This window comes from Poecilia reticulata, chromosome 18 (assembly GCF_904066995.2).
Source record: "Poecilia reticulata chromosome 18, P_reticulata-male-v2, whole genome shotgun sequence".
Classification (NCBI taxonomy): domain Eukaryota; kingdom Metazoa; phylum Chordata; class Actinopteri; order Cyprinodontiformes; family Poeciliidae; genus Poecilia; species Poecilia reticulata.
This window is the reverse complement of record NC_088847.1, coordinates 21,875,915-21,893,922: the sequence shown is the minus strand read 5'-3', so window position 1 is coordinate 21,893,922 and position 18,008 is coordinate 21,875,915. Positions and strand designations below refer to the sequence as shown.

Here is an 18,008-nt window from a genome sequence, read left to right as displayed (position 1 = left end):
GGTTATTCTAATTAGCTCATCTACATCATCACCATCATCTGCATTGAATATAGTCATTACAGAACTTGCGAGTTTGGTTGAGTGTGGGCCCGCCACTACTATGCCTGGGGCGGTGTCACTTGACTCTGTGAAGTTCTGGCACAGGGAAATCATTTTATAGGGGTCTTTTCCACTTTTCTCAATCCGCAGGGAAAAGTAGAAACAAGTAACATCATTTTTGAAAGGAATCGGATTGTTTGTGGTGTTTATGATCATTTTTAGCTCTTTATTGATTTTTTTCAGATGTATAACCTTAGCCCAGTACTGTGCTTGGTAACTATCCTTTGGATTTGGCCTCCAGCTAAAAACGTTTTCCCATTGTACACTGCGAACAGCGTCCCGTGACGCCATGTACCAATCATAACCTGCCCAGGTTTGCCTGGGTAGCCCCCAATATTGATCTTATTTAGGTCTAGGGAAACCACAGTTGCCAATCTAGATGCATTAACACACAGGTATATTTCATCTACAACCACTTCACCTGACCCGTTGCATGGATTTTCTATGTTCCTAACCTTGGAACCTTCTGTAGTTTTTACATACTCATCAAACTCCTCATCGGCCGCGATGGAATCGTACCTCTTTTTCCTCGGCGTAATGTGTTCCTCTTTTAATTTTATTTCATACCAGAACAACAGGAGAGCTGCAATAATAATGACCGTAGCTCCTACACCAAAGATCACCTTATTTCTTTTAGTCATCATGTTTTATGTTTTGATTCCCTTCCTAAGAACCCCTCGGCAGAGTTGTGGACTATCTTCACCGGTTTGAGACAACTGTATACTAGAAATACAGTTCCCTTTGTACCACGGGCTTCCTCTGGGGGTCTAACTGAAGGTAGGCAAAACTTTGTTCATAAAAGGTAGAAAAGGCTGATGACCAAAACACTTAGCAATACTGTAGCAGTGTCCAGGGCCTTCCTGTTTCTTCCATACACTTCTTTAATCTATTTTTTTTTTTTTATAGTACCATTCATTCTTTCTACCAGTCCTGCACTTTGTGGGTGGTAGCTACAGTGATTTTTTAAGTTTATGTGGAAGGCAGTTCCTATGTTTTTTACCACTTGGTTCACAAAGTGTGTACCATTATCACTATAGATTTTTTCTGGTATTCCATATCTGGGTATTATGTCTTTACATAGGGCTTTTGCCACTGTTAGGGCATCTGGTGTTTTAGTTGGGAACAGTTCTATCCATTTTGAAAATGAATCTATGATCACTAGACAGTACTTTTTCCCTTCACTTTGATTTAATTCTATAAAGTCCATGTGTATACTCTGGAAAGGATAGTTAGGTGTTGGAAACCTCCCTTGCTTTGGACGTAGATTGCCTTGAGCATTGTGCTTAGCACATATGAGGCAAGCTCTACAAAAATTTTTTTGAATATAGATTAAAACCATAGGTTGTATAATGCTGATTTACTAATCCTACCATCCCTCCTGTTGAGACATGTGTCTTACCATGGCTCAATATTGCTGCCCATTTATAGAGATTTTTTGGTAGGATTGGTTTTCCTTCTGGTCAGATGTATAAGTCATTGTTTACAGTTACTCCATTTTTTATCCAGGTTTTTTGTTCCTGTTTGTTTGCTTGTTTTTGCATGTCTTTCAATATTTCATTATCGATTTATTCTTCTGTGGACCACAGTACTTCTTTTTTTCCCATTGCTGCTTGCTTAGCTGTTTTATCTGCAAATGCATTTCCCAGTGAAACAGAATCAGTATTAGAGGTGTGTGCTGCACATTTGCATATTGCTAATGTTCTTGGGAGTTTTACTGCTTTTAAAAGTTCTTTTAGCAGGTCTGCATGTGTAGCAGGTTTTCCTGTAGAGGTAATCATTCCCCTATTTTGCCAATATTGTGCGAAGGTATGAGTTGTAGCAAACGCATACTGGCTGTCTGTATAAATTGTCACATCTTTTCCTTTCATTAGTTTGCAGGCTTCTGTTAATGCTATTAATTCAGCAGCCTGAGCCGAGAAATGTTGTGGTAACGCTGCAGCTTTTAGCACTTTGCTCGATGTTACCACAGCATATCCCGTTCTAGTTTTCATCTTATCTCCATGCTTCTGGGTCAAAACCGAGGTCATAAATTTATCTCTGCTATCAACCATTTGGACAAACGGCTTCATGTAATCTGGAAGAGCTAGTGTTCCACTTCCCACCAATTCTTGTTTTATTTTACATAATGCTTCTTCACTTTCTGTGGTCCAAATCAGTTTATCAGTCATTTTCATTTCTGTAGTATAGATTAGTGCACTCAGAGGTGCAACTATCTCAGCATAATTTGGCACACAACTTCTACAGTAGTTTGTCAGTCCCAAGAATGACATCATTTGTTTTTTTGTCTGTGGCTTTGGAGCCTGTAGTATTGCTGTTTTTCTATCCTGTATTACTGTACGGCCCCCAGATGCTAGTTGGTGACCTAGATACTTTACTGCTGGCTGTACTAATTGGAGTTTATTTTTGTTGACCTTGTGTCCTTGTAGTAATAGGTGTTTCAATAGTGCCAGAGAGTCTATCAAACAATCTTCTTTGGTTTTAGATGCTAGTAGAATGTCATCTACATACAACAGGATTTGGCTCCCTTTTGGGGGTTCAAAGGTGGAGAGGCTGGCTGACATTGCTTGTGAGTAGATTCCCTTTTATCATCAAAGTCACCTCTGGCCTGTATCTCTCCTCGAAAAATAAGTCCTCTAAATTCAAAATTTCCTCTTCCCCTGTTTCAAGATCTTTTTCTTTTTTCAACATCATCTAGTCATGCTGATTGTTGGTGTTGGGAACTCCTACAGTCCCTTGCTAGATGCCCCTTTTTTCCACAATTCCAACAAGCTCGAGTTTCTGGGCGTGGACCAAATCCTCGCCCCTGCTCCGTCCTCTCCCACGTCCTCTGCTTCTACCTCTGTCTCTTCCTCCCTGGTAGAAAACCTCTGTTTCCTCCCCTTGGAAAAAGGTAGAAACCGGTGTGGATTTCTGTTTTCCTTTGGTCACTTTTTCTGCATGTAAGGCATGGTTAATGTAGTCTCCGAGTGTACTATTACCCATCCCTATGAAGTGTTTCAAAATCCATCCATTTATTTCTGGTCTAGATCCTGCATGTAATGCATTTTTTAACTGCTGTCTGTAAACACCCTGCTCATCATTGTCCTCCTGTAGTCCACTATGGGTTTTAAACACCTTTTCCATTCTCACTCTAAAATCATCAAATGATTCCTCAGGCTTCTGTTTGCATCTACCGATTTCTGTATAGTTAGCCTGTCTACGGTACCTAACTCTGATCCTGGTGAGCAAATCTCCCACTTTAGTATTCAGGTTTTCACTCCCCTGTTCCTCTGTTACTGGAAGGTCAAGTTGTCTATTTAAAGGATCATAATTCCCCTTTACATGATGCCAGTCGGGCCCTATAACCTGCATCCAGACCTGTTGTACTTCGGCACCGTTTAGACAGTAGGTTCTTCTAAGATTCTCCATGTCCTCTAAACATTGTTCTAAGTCTTCTCTAGGGTGTGGAATGCCATCTACTGCTCTCCTTATATATATGCCTGTGGTACTTAACTTGCCATCAAAATCGTACTGCTTCACCCAATAACAAAGCGGGTTTACTGCATCCTCATTTATTTTTTCAACTCTTTTCCAGTCTTTACTGGACAGGTCTTCTAAGACCTTTTGTTTATATTTGCTTCCCCCGGTACCCATTTTGAACTAAATTTAGTCCAGTGTGGTCTCAACACCTGCTGTGTTCTAAACACTGGAAGATTTCAACAGGATGGTGATAAATAGATTGTGGTAAAACTCACTTCAACTCAGAGAGCGGAGTTTTCTTGTCTACAAACATCCACAAAATCTCACCATTTGTTCCCCGTTGTTTTGGTATAAAACTGTTTATCTAGTGATAATCAGTTTTCATTCACTCACACACTTTCACACTTTTAAGTAGGACACTCCTGTCCTTTGCGGAATTTAACTACTTAGTAGAGGACTCCCGTTGTCCTTTTGCAGGGGACGCCGCTGTCCCACACAGAATTTAACTAACCTATAGTTAGAGGAGTCTGCTCCTCCCGCGGCTTTTATTGTACCTGACAGTGCCTAGGATTCTCAGGGTTTAATTTTTACCAGAGGACGCCGCTGTCCCACACAGAATTTAACTAACCTATAGTTAGAGGAGTCTGCTCCTCCCGCGGACTTTAACTGGTTTTATTTTACTTTTCTTTTATCCTGATTTTTATCGTTTTTTTATTTTATTATTTTTTTTATTTTTTTATTTTTTTATTTTCTTCCCCATATATACTGGTTTTAAACTGAAACTACTCACTGTGTCTCCAGTCTCTGAGGAAAAACCGTCAACCGTCGGACTCCAGCTCGTGAGAAAAAAAAAAACCAGTCCCGGAAAGGGTCTTAATGCTGTGCACAGGCTTCCTGGTTTTTTACTCACCCGCTGGAATCGTCTGGTGTATCGGTCTCCGGCTCGAAGGACCAATTAAATGTCAGGTTCAAACACTAGACATTTCTTACACACTGCAAAAAACAGAGACAAAGAGTCAGTAAATAGTTTTTACTCGCGAGGAGAGTGCCTCAGAGAATGCTTCAGTTACAATCTCCGACCAACACTCTGAAGTTTCTCTGCTCGCCTCGCTCTTTTATTAGATTAGGAACGCCCTAATTACATGAAGCTAAAGGGGGGGGGAAGTATACTCTGTTGAAGCTTGACACAGCAACTCTTATCCATATAAGATAACTTGAACAGCACATTCTCTTCGAGGCTGTTGGGGTGAGTTCCTGTCCTGCAGCTTATCTTCTGCAACACAAGAAGCGAACAAACAACAGACAGAACAAACTTCTAAAAGTGGCATAACACTATAGGCTTCATATAAGTAAGATTAAACAAATAATAATTCTAACAGTAATGCAACATATTCTTTGTCCTCTCTAAGAAATCCATCTGATCATGAAGTTCACTTCCTGATACAGGGACATAGGAGACAGGAGATGGAGCTATGGATTGATGACTCTCTCCATTGTTAATCCAGCGGACATTAAAGACCATTGGCAGCTTGAGGTAACCACCCAGAATAATCCCCATTGGAAACGCAGGGTCTGTCAACATGAGGTCAAACTTTCCATTCTTGAGCTTCTTCATTAACACTTTATCCTGTAAAATTTTTCTTGCCAAGCTCACCAAACTCTTATGGCTGTGTTTTAACATCAATGTAATCAAATTGTGTTGACAAAATGAGCGTATAAAAGTAGGATGGCCACGACAATCCATGACATCCTGCATCATTGTCACATAAAAGTTCGGGTCCAGGTCATCCAAGAGTGATGGAATATTAACAGAGGTATAAATGGAGGAGTTATTGGGGATATACCAGCTTTTGGCAGAGTGCAAAACGGTGATTTCGTGACCCCTAGAGTGAAGCTCTTCCAGGATAACCTTCATGTTGATCCAGTGGCTCCAATCATGAGGCAGCACTAGGATCTTACTGCCCTTACAGTAAGAGGATCTGAGCACCAGACAGCAGAGGACTGTCAGGAATACAGAGACCGCCTTGGACATTTTCTGTAAATAAATAAAAACAAAGTTTTTTTAAGCCATGAAGATAAACATAAAATTTAAAAGAGTGTTCTATTTCAGGAAACATTAAAGACCGTTGACCATTCTCTTAAGAGAGGAATGTAAGAAAAATAATTTAACCCTGCTTTGGTCTTTGCATGCTCAGGAGGATGTGAGGAAGAGAGGGCTTGTCCCGTCAGCCTGTCAGTTCCCACACCAACACAAAAAACCTGATAAAAGGACACGCCCTGTCTGTGTGGCCCTGCCGAAACACACACACTTATAAAGTCTCATCAAGTCATCGCCCAATCAGGTGATGACTTGGTGCTCCCAAAATTAGATAAAGCCATAGTAGTTTTAGTTTATGCCAACTTCTCAAATAAAAAAACAAAGAAGGAAAAAAATGTCCCTGGTTGATCAAAAAATTTCAGATAGAAATTATTCCAGTAATTCTATTTGATCTAAAACAAGAAAATGTTAGTATGAATTTATGTCTGGCATTGAGACAAACAATCCAATAAGTTTTTATGAATTAAATAACTGAACACATTTTCTTTCATCAACTTTATTGATATCTTTGACTTTTCCTTTTGTAGTTGTTTATCTCTACATAAAATCCACAGGCTTGTAGAATTTAGAAGCAATTATTTTCCAATTTTATTGGAAAACGACAACAATAAAAAGTACTATATCCACTTACAGGACTCCATATAAAGCATGAGAATTACTTATAAATATTTCAGTCCTCTGTGTTAAGCTTCTGATGTGCATGTTTGTCTTCAGCTTGTGTATCTGTTGTACTCCAGATATGATGAAACATTGATTGTACATTAACAACAATGTAAAAGAAAGAAAAGAGTAGCCAGAATCCAAACATATTTAATCCACTCAGGTTAACATAAAAAGTGAAAACGGTGAATATGAAGTTGTATTTTCTTCAGGTAAACTGAAAAATCAAACCTGAATCTTGATGAGTCCAGTTCCAGATGTTTGCCTTGAGCTTGTCGTCAGGCAGCAGGATTGTATTTGACACTTGCTTCATGTTTCAACCAGCAAGTCTGAGCTTGTGGGACAAAGTCCAATATGTGTACAAAAGGCAAGCTGCTACAAATATTTTATTGCTTCTGCTGACATGGTGTTTATTTTAGTTATGTAGCAAATGTCTGCATTTACTGACATTCTCACTGCTCTCTGTTTTCATATGTCCATTTTAAATTGGTGCACACAATTATGGCTACGCATTTGCTGCCAGGATGCAGGAAAAGAGGCTTGATCTCTTCTGTTAATCAGTAACAAAATTACTAATACAGAAGGGACAGTATTAACACTGTAATTTGAATTAATTTATGTTCCTGTGATGAGAACAAGAAAGGCCTTCAGAATACCTCTTGAAGAATCAAGTAATGTGGGTGAAAGATTAGCCATGCTCAAAAAATGTATAAAATTCAACATCTTTAATCAGTTGTCGACAGAAAATCTTCCAATACATTTTTTGTAAGCAATTAGAATTTAAAATTTTAGATTTGACAAATAAGAATATAGAGAAAACACTTATGTTTGTTTCAGCAATAGATCACTTGCAAAAGCACTTACATTTTCACAATTCATATGTCCAGAATTAACATTTAAATACAGTTTAGATGAGTTTTATGGTCTTAACGCAACATTGAATATGAGGCAGAAATATTGGTATATTGCACAGCTTGTTGTTTTTGGTTCAGCTAGAGGCAGAACACTATAGTAACATTGTACATTTATAAAAACGGATGTAATTTTTAGATTAATTACTCTGGTTTGATCTTCTTGCTGGACCTCTTACAGCAGAGTAACCTACAGACAAAGATAAAACCCCAGATGGAGGTTCCAGTTATGGCCAATACAAAGACTGCTACATCCAGGCAGAAGTAGGAATACCAAGGTAGGCCGAAACCTGCGGACTGCAGGTGGGCGGCTCCTTTGTTCCTGATGACGTACTCTATCCAGAAGATGGCTGTGTCCATTGGAGACATTGGTCGGTCACGGTGTAGCTGAGAGAGACGTTGGATGTTTTCACGGTAAGACGGATTCTCCAAGATGTCCTTTAGAGCCTCCAGGAAATTGTCTTTGGTCAGTGATCGGACCTCCACCACCCTAGCTGCTCCACGAACCTTCAGTCGGAGTAAGTTGTCAAACTGATCAAATAGGAGGGGCAAACCCAGAACAGGAACGCCATGATAGATGGCCTCATACATGCCATTGGTTCCTCCATGGGCTATGAAGACTTTAGTCTTGGGATGTCCCAGTAGATCATTCTGGGGAAGCCATTTCACCAGCTTGGTGTTCTTTCCCAAAGATGAAGGTTTTTCACTCTCAAGACGCCAAATCACTTTCTGAGGGAGCTCAGCAAAAGCAGCAGCAATGGCTTCTGTGATCTCAGATGGGAGAGCTGACACAATTGTCCCTACAGACATGACCACCACCCCATGTTCCCCAGAGCTCTGCATGAATGCCTCCAACTCATCAGGCAGAGGCTGAGCCTCCTTGCACTGGAACCCCCCTACGTACACCATATTGGGCATGGTGGGTCGAGGGAACTCAAAGACAAAATCTGCCCTGAAAAGCCAGATATCAGCTGAGAGCTCCAAAGACAACAAGTCAGCCCCAGGAGGGAAATATTTCTGGAAGATGTCTATGTAGGCTGGGTTAATGATGAAGTACTGTTCATAAACACTGTAGAGATAATGCAACATATTCTTTATCCTCTCCTGAAAATCCATTTGATGGTGAAGTTCACTTCCAGATATAGGAACATAGGAGACAGGAGATGGAGCGATAGTTAGATGACCTTCCCCTGTATTAATCCAGCGGACATTATAGACCATTGGCAGCTTGAGGTAACCACCCAGAATTACTCCTAAGGTAAGGGCTGGGTCTGTCAACATGAGATCAAACTTTGAATCCCGCAAGATCTTCATTAAAACTTTGTCCTCTAATATTATGTTGGCAGATCTGGCCAGAATCTCATGGCCCTTCCCTAACATTGATGTAATCAAGTGCTGTTGGCAAAATGTGCTTATAAACCTTGGATAGTTGCGGCAACTCATGACGTCCTTCAGCATTTTATTGTAAAAGCTTCTGTCTGCCTCATCCTCCAACATTGGGATGTTAATGGCCGCGTAAATTGAGGAGTTACTGGGGATGTACCAGCTCTTGGCAGATCTTAGAACGGTAATTTCATGGCCCCTGGAGTGAAGCTCTTCAAGGATTATTTTCATATTGATCCAGTGGCTGCCATCAACAGGCACCACCAAGATCTTGCTGCCTCCACAGTAACAGGGTCTGAGCAACAGGAAGCAGAGGAATGCCAGGATTACAGAGACAGAGTTGGACATTTTCTGCAGGAAGATGAAAAAGAATGTAGTTAATCATCAGCTGGTGTAACTACCTTTTTAAAAGCAGGAGTTGTAGTGAATTGCTGTGCTGTGGCATACAGGTTTGTTTAAACACAATGGCAAGGCAATTGTAACTAATGAATCTATGAAGACTTATAAGACCATCTCCAAACAATCTGAGTGCCATGAGAAAGACGCGTTATTCACAAGTGAAACTCAATTAAGACAGTTGACAGTCTTCCAATACCAATATGAAAATTACCAATACCCATTTGCTACATCTCAGCAACCTTTATATCATGATTGTCCAGTTGGCTTGGTTCTCATTGTACCTTTGAAAATTGGCCTGTCTGCCTGTACTATGTTAAGCAATTACAACAACTGGTTTGGTGGGGTTCTGTCACAACACCAAGGCACCAAGCTGTCCAACTTCTGTAAATTTCTTATCTTTGGTTCCAGTATCTCCAGATTTAGTCTGTAACTGAAAACCTCTGGTGCCCCCTTAGTATAGACCAGTGGCCACATCTACCACTGCCTGATTGCTTTGAGTTTGGTTTGTTTTTACAGAAAGTTTATCTTTTGCATTGGTCCTACCATTCTTTCTTTGGATATAGACCAGGTGTTGTTGGACAATGAACAATTTGTTGCAACAATAGTCCGAAAAAAAGAATAGAAAATATGTAGAAGCTAAAATAAAAAAAAACTAAACAAGTGTGACTGTTTGGAAGGGTTGCCAGGATAATTTCACTGCTCTCTAAAACAATATTGCTCCATAATTTAGGTATTTTGTTGAAATGTACCAGAATACCTGTACAGCAGTGACCCTTCGAAAGACCAGATTTAAACAGGCAACAAAATGCCTGAAAAAGATTTTACACAGCAAATATAGAGAAATATTTTTTGAGGAATACTGTGAGTGTGAAGCATTTTCTGATCTCCATATAAAACCTGAAAATAATGTTATTTATGTCACCAGTTTGCAATATGCGTAGAGCTATTTGTGTGAATAACTTGGATAAAAATCTCTGCTGGACTTTGCAATCTGTAGCTATTACATAGCAATCATGATGAGACCGTATACACCTGCAGCAATAACAAGAATAAAAGACTAAACCCATTTATTTTACCCTAAGATCAGTATCAAAGGTACCTAGATTTATTTGTTTTTCCATGCAAAGATTAATCAAATTTACAACCTGATTGTTATTAAATCCAATTCCAGACGTTTGACTTGAGCTGCCTGTAGTCAATGAACTAGCATTGTGTTACACACTCAACTCAGTTTTTACATGCAGAGACGCAGAGCTTGTGAAACAAAGTCCATTTTATGGATTAAAGGTCAGTCTCAAAGGATTAATGCTGTTATCAAACACAGTAATACTTTGAGACTGACCTCAACCAACCAGGTTCATTTTAAAAACTTTACCATGTCAGCATGCATTTATTGATGCTTGTTTTTCTCCAGCTGTCCATAATTCGCAGTTAAGTAAATAGGTCTTAGGTTATTTTTAATCACTCCATTTTGTATGTTTATTCATGTAAAATAATGAGCACAAGCTAAAATATTTTTATTTTGTTAGAACTGTTTTAAAGGTGCTCGTCTGTTCCATTATATGTGTTTTCCTAACTAATATAAAGGCAAAACGACAGTGTCAAAACGCAATATATTTCCATTACTTTCAGTAAGAACAATGCAAACCTAAAGCATATGGCTGTTTTTCTACCTCTATCTGAAAACTATACTCTCTCTCAAAGCTTGTTATTGCGAAACTACCTTACATTAAAAATTGGTGCAAGTCATATGACCCACCATTGTGGTCCCACTTCAGATTCAATGGAACAAGGATTCTGAATCAGCTAAAAGCTAAATGGGATCAAGCTAACAGCTAATCAGATTGAAGCCAATAGCTAATATGAATCCAGCAAAAAGTTAACCACAGTTGAGGTAGCAACTACTATATTTGGAGTCAAGTAAAAACTAATAAAACTCAATCTAATAGATCTTTAAACTCAAACTAATCAGGGTCACATTAACAGCTAATTAGAGTTAAATAAGAAATTAGTTAAGTTAAAAGCAAATCTGTATCTAGGTGTATAATAATCGGCGTCAAATTAAGAATAATCAGAAAAGAGCTAACATATTGGTGTTAGAGGGCTGCACAGTGGCGCAGTTGGTTGAGCTGTTGTCTTGCAGCAAGAAGGTTCTGGGTTTGATTCCCGGCCCCAGTCTTTCTGCATGGAGTTTTCATGTTCTCCCTGTGCATGCGTGGGTTTTCTCCAGGTACTCCGGTTTCCTCCCACAGTCCAAAAACGTGACTGTCAGGTTAATTGGCCTCTCCAAATTGTCCCTAGGTGTGAGTGTGTGCGTGCATGGTTGTTTGTCCTGTCTGTCTCTGTGTCGCCCGGAACGTTAGCTAGAGATAGGAACTAGCGCCCCTCCCGACCCCACTAGGGACATGGGTGAAAAGAAAATGGATGGATGGATGGATGGATATTGGTGTTAAGCTAACAACAATTATGACTGTCGTTAGGGCAGTTAAAAATTTTATCAGGATTCAAAGTCTTTTTTGTAATGTAGAAAAAAACATTCAGCTTTTTCAACTCAATTTCAGAGTCTAACTAATAAACTATTACTCTTAGCCACTGGTAACAAGGCTTTCTCAGGCATTGGTACGTTATATCTGTTTAAATGAGAAATCACCAAGAATTAAAAATAGTGTTTTTCTCACCTGAATTTGTTCAAAAAAACAACAATTTACTAGAGTTTGTCAGTTAAGAACTTTATTTTCTTAAAACAAAACAAAATGTGGAGCATGAAACATCACTCAATACATTGCTTATTGGTGTCTAAAACAAAGTTCAACTGTTCCTGGAAAAAGAGTTATTCTGCTTTTGCTTTCTTGGTAGACTTGCTGCAGCAGAGTGCATTACAGGCCATGACAGAGCCACAAATGATGCCTCCAGATATGGCTAAGAAAAAGACTATTACATCCAAGCAGAAGTAGGAATACCAAGGCAGACTGAAACCTGCGGACTGCAGGTGGGCAGCTCCTTTGTTCCTGATGACGTACCCTATCCAGAAGATGGCTGTGTCCATTGCAGACATTGGTCGGTCACAGTGTAGCTGAGAAAGACGTTGGATGTTTTTACTGTAAGACGGATTCCCCAAGATGTCCTTTAGAGCCTCAGGGAAATTGTCTTTGGTCAGTGATCGGACCTCCACCACTCGAGCTGCACCACAAACCTTCAGTCGGAGTAAGTTGTCAAACTGATCAAAAATAAGGGACAAACCCAGAACAGGAACGCCATGGTAGATGGCCTCATACATGCCATTGGTTCCTCCATGGGCTATGAAGACTTTAGTCTTAGGATGTCCCAGGAGATCTTTCTGGGGAAGCCATTTCACCAGCTTGGTGTTTTTTCCCAAAGTTGAAGGTTTGTCACCATCAAAACGCCAAATCACTTTCTGAGGGACCTCAGCAAAAGCAGCAGCAATGGCTTCTGTGATCCCATGAGGCTGAACTGACACCAGTGTTCCCAGTGACATGACCACCACCCCTTGTTCCCCAGAGTTCTGCATGAATGCCTCCAACTCATTAGGCAGTGGTTGAGCCTCCATGCACTGGAACCCCCCTACATACACCATATTGGGCATGGTGGGTCGAGGGAACTCAAAGACAAAATCTGCCCTGAAAAGCCAGATATCAGCTGAGAGCTCCAAAGACACTAAGTCAGTTCCAAGAGGGAAGTATTTCTGGAAGAGATCAGTGTAGGCTGGATTAATGATGAAGTACTGTTCATAAACACTGTAGAGATAATGGAACAAGTTCTTTATCGTCTCCTGAAAATCCATTTGATCGTGAAGTTCACTTCCGGAAACAGGAGCATAGGAAACAGGAGATCGAGCAATAGTTTGATGTCCCTCTCCGTTATTGATCCAGCCGACTTTGAAAACCATCGGCAACTTGAGGTAACCACCAAGAATAACCCTAAAGAGAAGGCAGGGTCTGTTAACATGAGGTCAAACTTTGTGTCCTTTAACTTCTTCATTAGCACTTCATCCTCTAAAATTATAGCAGCAGATTTGGCCAAAATATCATGGGCGTTCTCTAACATATTTGTGATCAACTGTTGCTGGTAAAATGAGCGTATGAAGGTTGGATAGCTGCAACGAACCATAACTTCTAACAGGATTTTATTGTAAACGCTCCTGTCTCCCCCAACTGTCGGAATATGAATGGAGGTATAAATGGAGGAGTTGGTAGGGATGTACCAGCTCTTGGCAGAGTGCATAACGGTAATTTCATGACCTTTAGAGTGAAGCTCATCAAGGATTATCTTCATGTTGATCCAGTGGCTGCCATCAACAGGCACCACTAGGATCTTACTGCCTCTACAGTAAGAGGGTCTGATCAACAGAAAACAGAGGACTGCCAGGATTACAGAGACAGAGTTGAAGATTTTCTGCAAAAGAAGAAAAACAGTTTATCCAACATAAGGGAGCTGTGGACTAGATTACCTCCTTATGATTGTGCTTTTTTTTCACTAGATGTCAAGAAATAATGGGAATTAGTGGCCATGTGTCTGTGAGATCTCAGCTCAGAGCACCAAAAGCCAAGATATTTATGGCAATGTGTTATACCATTTGAATTTTGGAAGAAACCAAAAAAGCAAAACAATTGCAAATTTATTTGACATTATGTAATTAGTCTGTACAACCTTCACACTGTTAGCAATTTTCTTTAATTATAAATAAACACATATTCATAGCTGAGTAAACTTCCAATAATTCACAAAATCCATAACATAATTATTAATTAGGTTTCTTGAAAGTTGCTGGTTGTTAATGGAGGAGAAATATTTCCAAAATAAGTTTTATATACCAAAGATTACCACAAAATAAGACAACAATGAACACATATTACATTTAATCAGAGAGAAAAGGTGGTAGGTGTTTTAATTTAAGGAAAAAGTTTGAGAAATGGCTCACCAGATCAAAAATTCTTGCTTAAGCTGTCAGTCGTCAAGGAGCTAGTGTACTATTTATTGGCAATCATCACAGCTTTTACCCACAGATGCTCCAAGCTCATAAGACAAAGTCCAATGTATAGATTAAGGTATAGCAAAAGTTTATGTGACATACCATAAACCTTTCTAAAGTACTCTGGTTATTTTATATCACTGATATATAATATAAATTTTTTTAGAACAAATATTTTTGCTTGACATTATTTTATGACTTTAAGGTAAGTTTCAAAAAAGTTGATTTTTGGTTGCTACCTCTCCCTGTTTCTAGAGGAACAGCTGATTATGAGGCAGGAAAAAAAGCAAGTTGGCTCCTTTGAACACCATGTGCTATTCTGTGTCTTCTGTCCTGACGTCCAGATAAAATAAATTAATAGAACGTACAGGTTGTAGGGGGCATTTGCAAAGCACCCAACTGAAGAGATTTTCCTTGGCGCTGATTGGTTGTATCCCCAAAACTGGAGACAAGAAAAACTATGGATGCTAGCTTCCAAAGACAATCCAAGTGCTTAACAAAACATCAAGCTGCTTTTTGGCAAAAAGTTTATGATTTTTGGTCTCTAGAAAGTAAGCCATTTCAAAAACCTCCTGATTGTTAATTCACATTGTGCCATTACCTAACAACCCTGGCTGAATCCAGTCCATCACCTAGCAACCCAAGTGGAACTTGAGCATGTAATGCCCATATAAAAAGTAATACCCAGATATTAACTTGCCCATATATCGGCAAGTAATTACATCTTCATACATACATCTTCAGCTAAATTATTTCTGTCTTAAGACTTTGTCTGTGTCCAAAAATGAGACTTGATTACATTTTAATTGTAGGTTAAGAGTCTTAATATTTAAAAACAAATTTGTGTATGAGGCAGAAATGTTTTCATAAGACATGACAGTATTAAACTAAATGTATTTCTGCTATAAAGTTGTTACTTCTTTGGTGAATTACTCTACTTTCTTCAGAGTTATTCTGCTTTTGACTTCTTGGTAGACTTCCTGCAGCAGAGTGCCTTGAAGGCAAAGACAGAGCCACAAATGATGCCTCCAGTTATGGCTAAAAGAAAGACTGCTACATCCAGGCAGAAGTAGGAATACCAAGGCAGACTGAAACCTGCGGACTGCAGGTGAGCAGCGCCCTTGTTCCTGATGACGTACTCTATCCAGAAGATGGCTGTGTCCATTGGAGACATTGGTCGGTCACGGTGTAGCTTAGAGAGACGTTGGATGTTTTTACGGTAAGACTGATTCTCCAAGATGTCCTTTAGAGCCTCCAAGAAATTGTTTTTGGTCAGTGATCGGACCTCCACCACCCTAGCTGCACCACGAACTTTCAGTCGGAGTAAGTTGTCAAACTGATCAAATAGGAGGGGCAAACCCAGAACAGGAACGCCATGGTAGATGGCCTCATACATGCCATTGGTTCCTCCATGGGCTATGAAGACTTTAGTCTTAGGATGTCCCAGGAGATCTTTCTGGGGAAGCCATTTCACCAGCTTGGTGTTTTTTCCCAAAGTTGAAGGTTTGTCACCATCAAAACGCCAAATCACTTTCTGAGGGAGCTCAGCAAAAGCAGCAGCAATGTCTTCTGTGATCTCATGAGGCAGAGCTGACACCAGTGTTCCTAGTGACATGACCACCACCCCATGTTCCCCAGAGCTCTGCATGAATGCCTCCAACTCATCAGGCAGAGGTTGGGCCTCCTTGCACTGGAACCCCCCTACGTACACCATATTGGGCATGGTGGGTCGAGGGAACTCAAAGACAAAATCTGCCCTGAAAAGCCAGATATCAGCTGAGAGCTCCAAAGACAACAAGTCAGTCCCAGGATGGAAGTATTTCTGGAAGATGTCTATGTAGGCTGGGTTAATGATGAAATACTGTTCATAAACACTGTAGAGATAATGCAACAAGTTCTTTATTCTCTCCTGAAAATCCATTTGATGGTGAAGTTCACTTCCAGGTATGGGAACATAGGAGACAGGAGATGGAGCGATAGTTAGATGACCTTCTCCTGTATTGATCCAGCGGACATTAAAGACCATTGGCAGCTTGAGGTAACCACCAAGAATCACCCCAAGAGGAAGTGCTGGGTCTGTCAATACTATATCAAATTTTGTATCCCGTAACCTCTTCATTAGCACAACATCCTCCAAAATTTTACCAGATAACTTTGCCAGAATCGTATGACCATCTCCTAAGGCAGACGTGAGCAAGTACTGTTGATAAAACGTGCGTATAAAATTGGGATAGCTTCGTCGATACATGACATCCTGGATCATTGTAATGTAAAAGTCTCTGTCTGCCTCATCCTCCATCATTGGGACATTAATCGAGGTATAAATGGAGGAGTTACTGGGAATGTACCAGCTCTTGGCAGAGCATAGAACTGTGATTTCATGGCCTCTGGAGTGAAGCTCTTCAAGGATTATTTTCATGTTAATCCAGTGACTGCCATCAACAGGCACCACCAGGATCTTGCTGCCCCCACAGGAAGTGGATGGGGGTAACAGGAAGCAGAGAAGTGCCAGGAATACAGAGGCAGTGGTGGACATTTCCTGAGGGGAAGAAAGGCACAAAATGAAAAAGAAAATAGTTAGCTAACCTTAAAAGTCAAATAGTAGCACATTTGTTCTATAACTCTATTATATTTTAATAATATGTAGAGATGGACACACTTCTGCTAATGTGCTAATTGCTGAGCGAACTACTTGTTTAGATTTTAGCATATTTGCTAACTTTAAAAATGTTTAGTGCACTTCCCCCAATTAAATGTTTCCAGATAATTTCTAAAGTGCTAATTTACTTGAATAAAGTTGTGTTGTTCTATGTTGAAGTTTAACTGTTAGGAATTCAAGTTGTTAGATGTTTATATTCATGCTCTTATTATGAAATCTGTTCACAGAGCAGTTCTGTTTCCTCTCCCCATGTCATTTTTTCAGACACTTTGAGTAAGTGACAAGTAAACAACAAATTAACAAATGAGGTAGAAAAATGCTTACGTGAACAAACCAAGGATGTTAATTAAACAAATTTAAAAATTCACTTATATGAATTGTTTTGACAAGTTTTTGTGTTTGTCTGTCTTGTATGTGAGATCAGAACTATCAAATTACAAGTATTTTATAGAGATCCCCATAAAGGAGTGAAGTTGCATTCAGCCAAAACTGGTAAAAAAAAGTTGTAAACTGAGTAACCAAACATATCTGTTATCTCATTTACTTTCATTTGGAACAAGGCTAGGTTACCTGCCTTTAGTCATATAGGTGCACTGTTGTTTCTCTATAACTCAAATGGATTAGTATGAAGAAAGTGAAAACCTATTTTGTCAATTCTCAGCAGTAAAAACTAAATTTAGGTCAGTTTTTGTTTGAAGACACTTGGTTTATTCAGCCAAGTTTGAATAGAGCAGTTAAAAGCATATTTAGATGCACCATGGTACAATTTTAGAGCATGTCAATGAGTAGATGTGGTCCTAGTTACCATGACAACAAAAGGCTTTAAAAAAGTGACCACTTTATGATTTACATTTTAAAGTCGTAGGTTTGTCCTAATTTAATTAATTCCTAAATTGTTGTTTGGTGGGCCGCTAAAAAAATCAAGGACCGCAAACCTCACTTTGAACAACCTAGATCTTTATAATGTATTTCTAGTGAATTATCCTAATTTACTAACTAAGACTATATAAACACATATGTGCCTATAATGCACCTCCTTTTCATGGGTCATAAGCAGTGTCGAAAACCAGTATGTGTGTGTATTTTTTTTAAATATTCTGGTTCCTTCTTTGTGTAATTGTTACATTTTTAAAATTGACAATATAGAAACACACCACACATATACATATGCACACCAGTGAATTTGGAAAAATGGTACATTTTAAAGCATAATTGATCCTTAACTGATCAGTACTTAGTTTAGTTTTAGTGCTGTTGTTTATACATATAAAGGGTTTGTTAATTAACTCACCTGACTGTTGTTGAACCCGATTCCCAGAGTATAATTTGTGCTGCCAGTCCTTTGTGAGC

At 39.4% G+C, this 18,008-nt stretch overlaps 1 protein-coding gene, 2 long non-coding RNA genes and 3 pseudogenes across 4 annotated transcripts in view; 1 reads left to right on the top strand and 5 right to left on the bottom strand.

The window, feature by feature from the left end:
* The window catches only part of LOC108167227 (UDP-glucuronosyltransferase 2C1-like), a 9,494-nt gene extending 2,890 nt beyond the window's left edge, over positions 1-6,604 (bottom strand). The window contains exons 1-2 of the mRNA XM_081600096.1: positions 6,548-6,604; positions 4,936-5,593 (exon numbers count right to left, since the gene is read on the bottom strand). Of these exons, the coding sequence (XP_081456222.1) occupies positions 4,936-5,590 (655 nt within the window). The 5' untranslated portion in view covers positions 5,591-5,593; positions 6,548-6,604. The remainder of the gene's footprint in view (positions 1-4,935; positions 5,594-6,547) is intronic.
* LOC108167228 (uncharacterized) overlaps positions 1-17,029 on the top strand; it is a 23,712-nt gene extending 6,683 nt beyond the window's left edge. Inside the window, exons 5-6 of the long non-coding RNA XR_001777596.2 lie at positions 5,005-5,092; positions 14,975-17,029. This is a non-coding gene — a long non-coding RNA (uncharacterized LOC108167228). The remainder of the gene's footprint in view (positions 1-5,004; positions 5,093-14,974) is intronic.
* Positions 736-4,271, bottom strand: LOC145548969 (uncharacterized). Its single transcript, XR_014084913.1, has 2 exons — positions 4,187-4,271; positions 736-4,069 (listed from the first exon to the last, which is right to left on the bottom strand). It is a non-coding gene; the product is annotated as an uncharacterized LOC145548969 (long non-coding RNA).
* On the bottom strand, positions 7,361-10,240 carry LOC103480633 (UDP-glucuronosyltransferase 2C1 pseudogene; annotated as a pseudogene).
* Positions 11,773-14,048, bottom strand: LOC103480593 (UDP-glucuronosyltransferase 2B15 pseudogene; annotated as a pseudogene).
* Positions 14,765-18,008, bottom strand: LOC103480632 (UDP-glucuronosyltransferase 2B15 pseudogene; annotated as a pseudogene). The gene is made up of 2 exons (XR_014084911.1): positions 17,950-18,008; positions 14,765-16,538 (listed from the first exon to the last, which is right to left on the bottom strand). The product of XR_014084911.1 is annotated as a UDP-glucuronosyltransferase 2B15 pseudogene (transcript).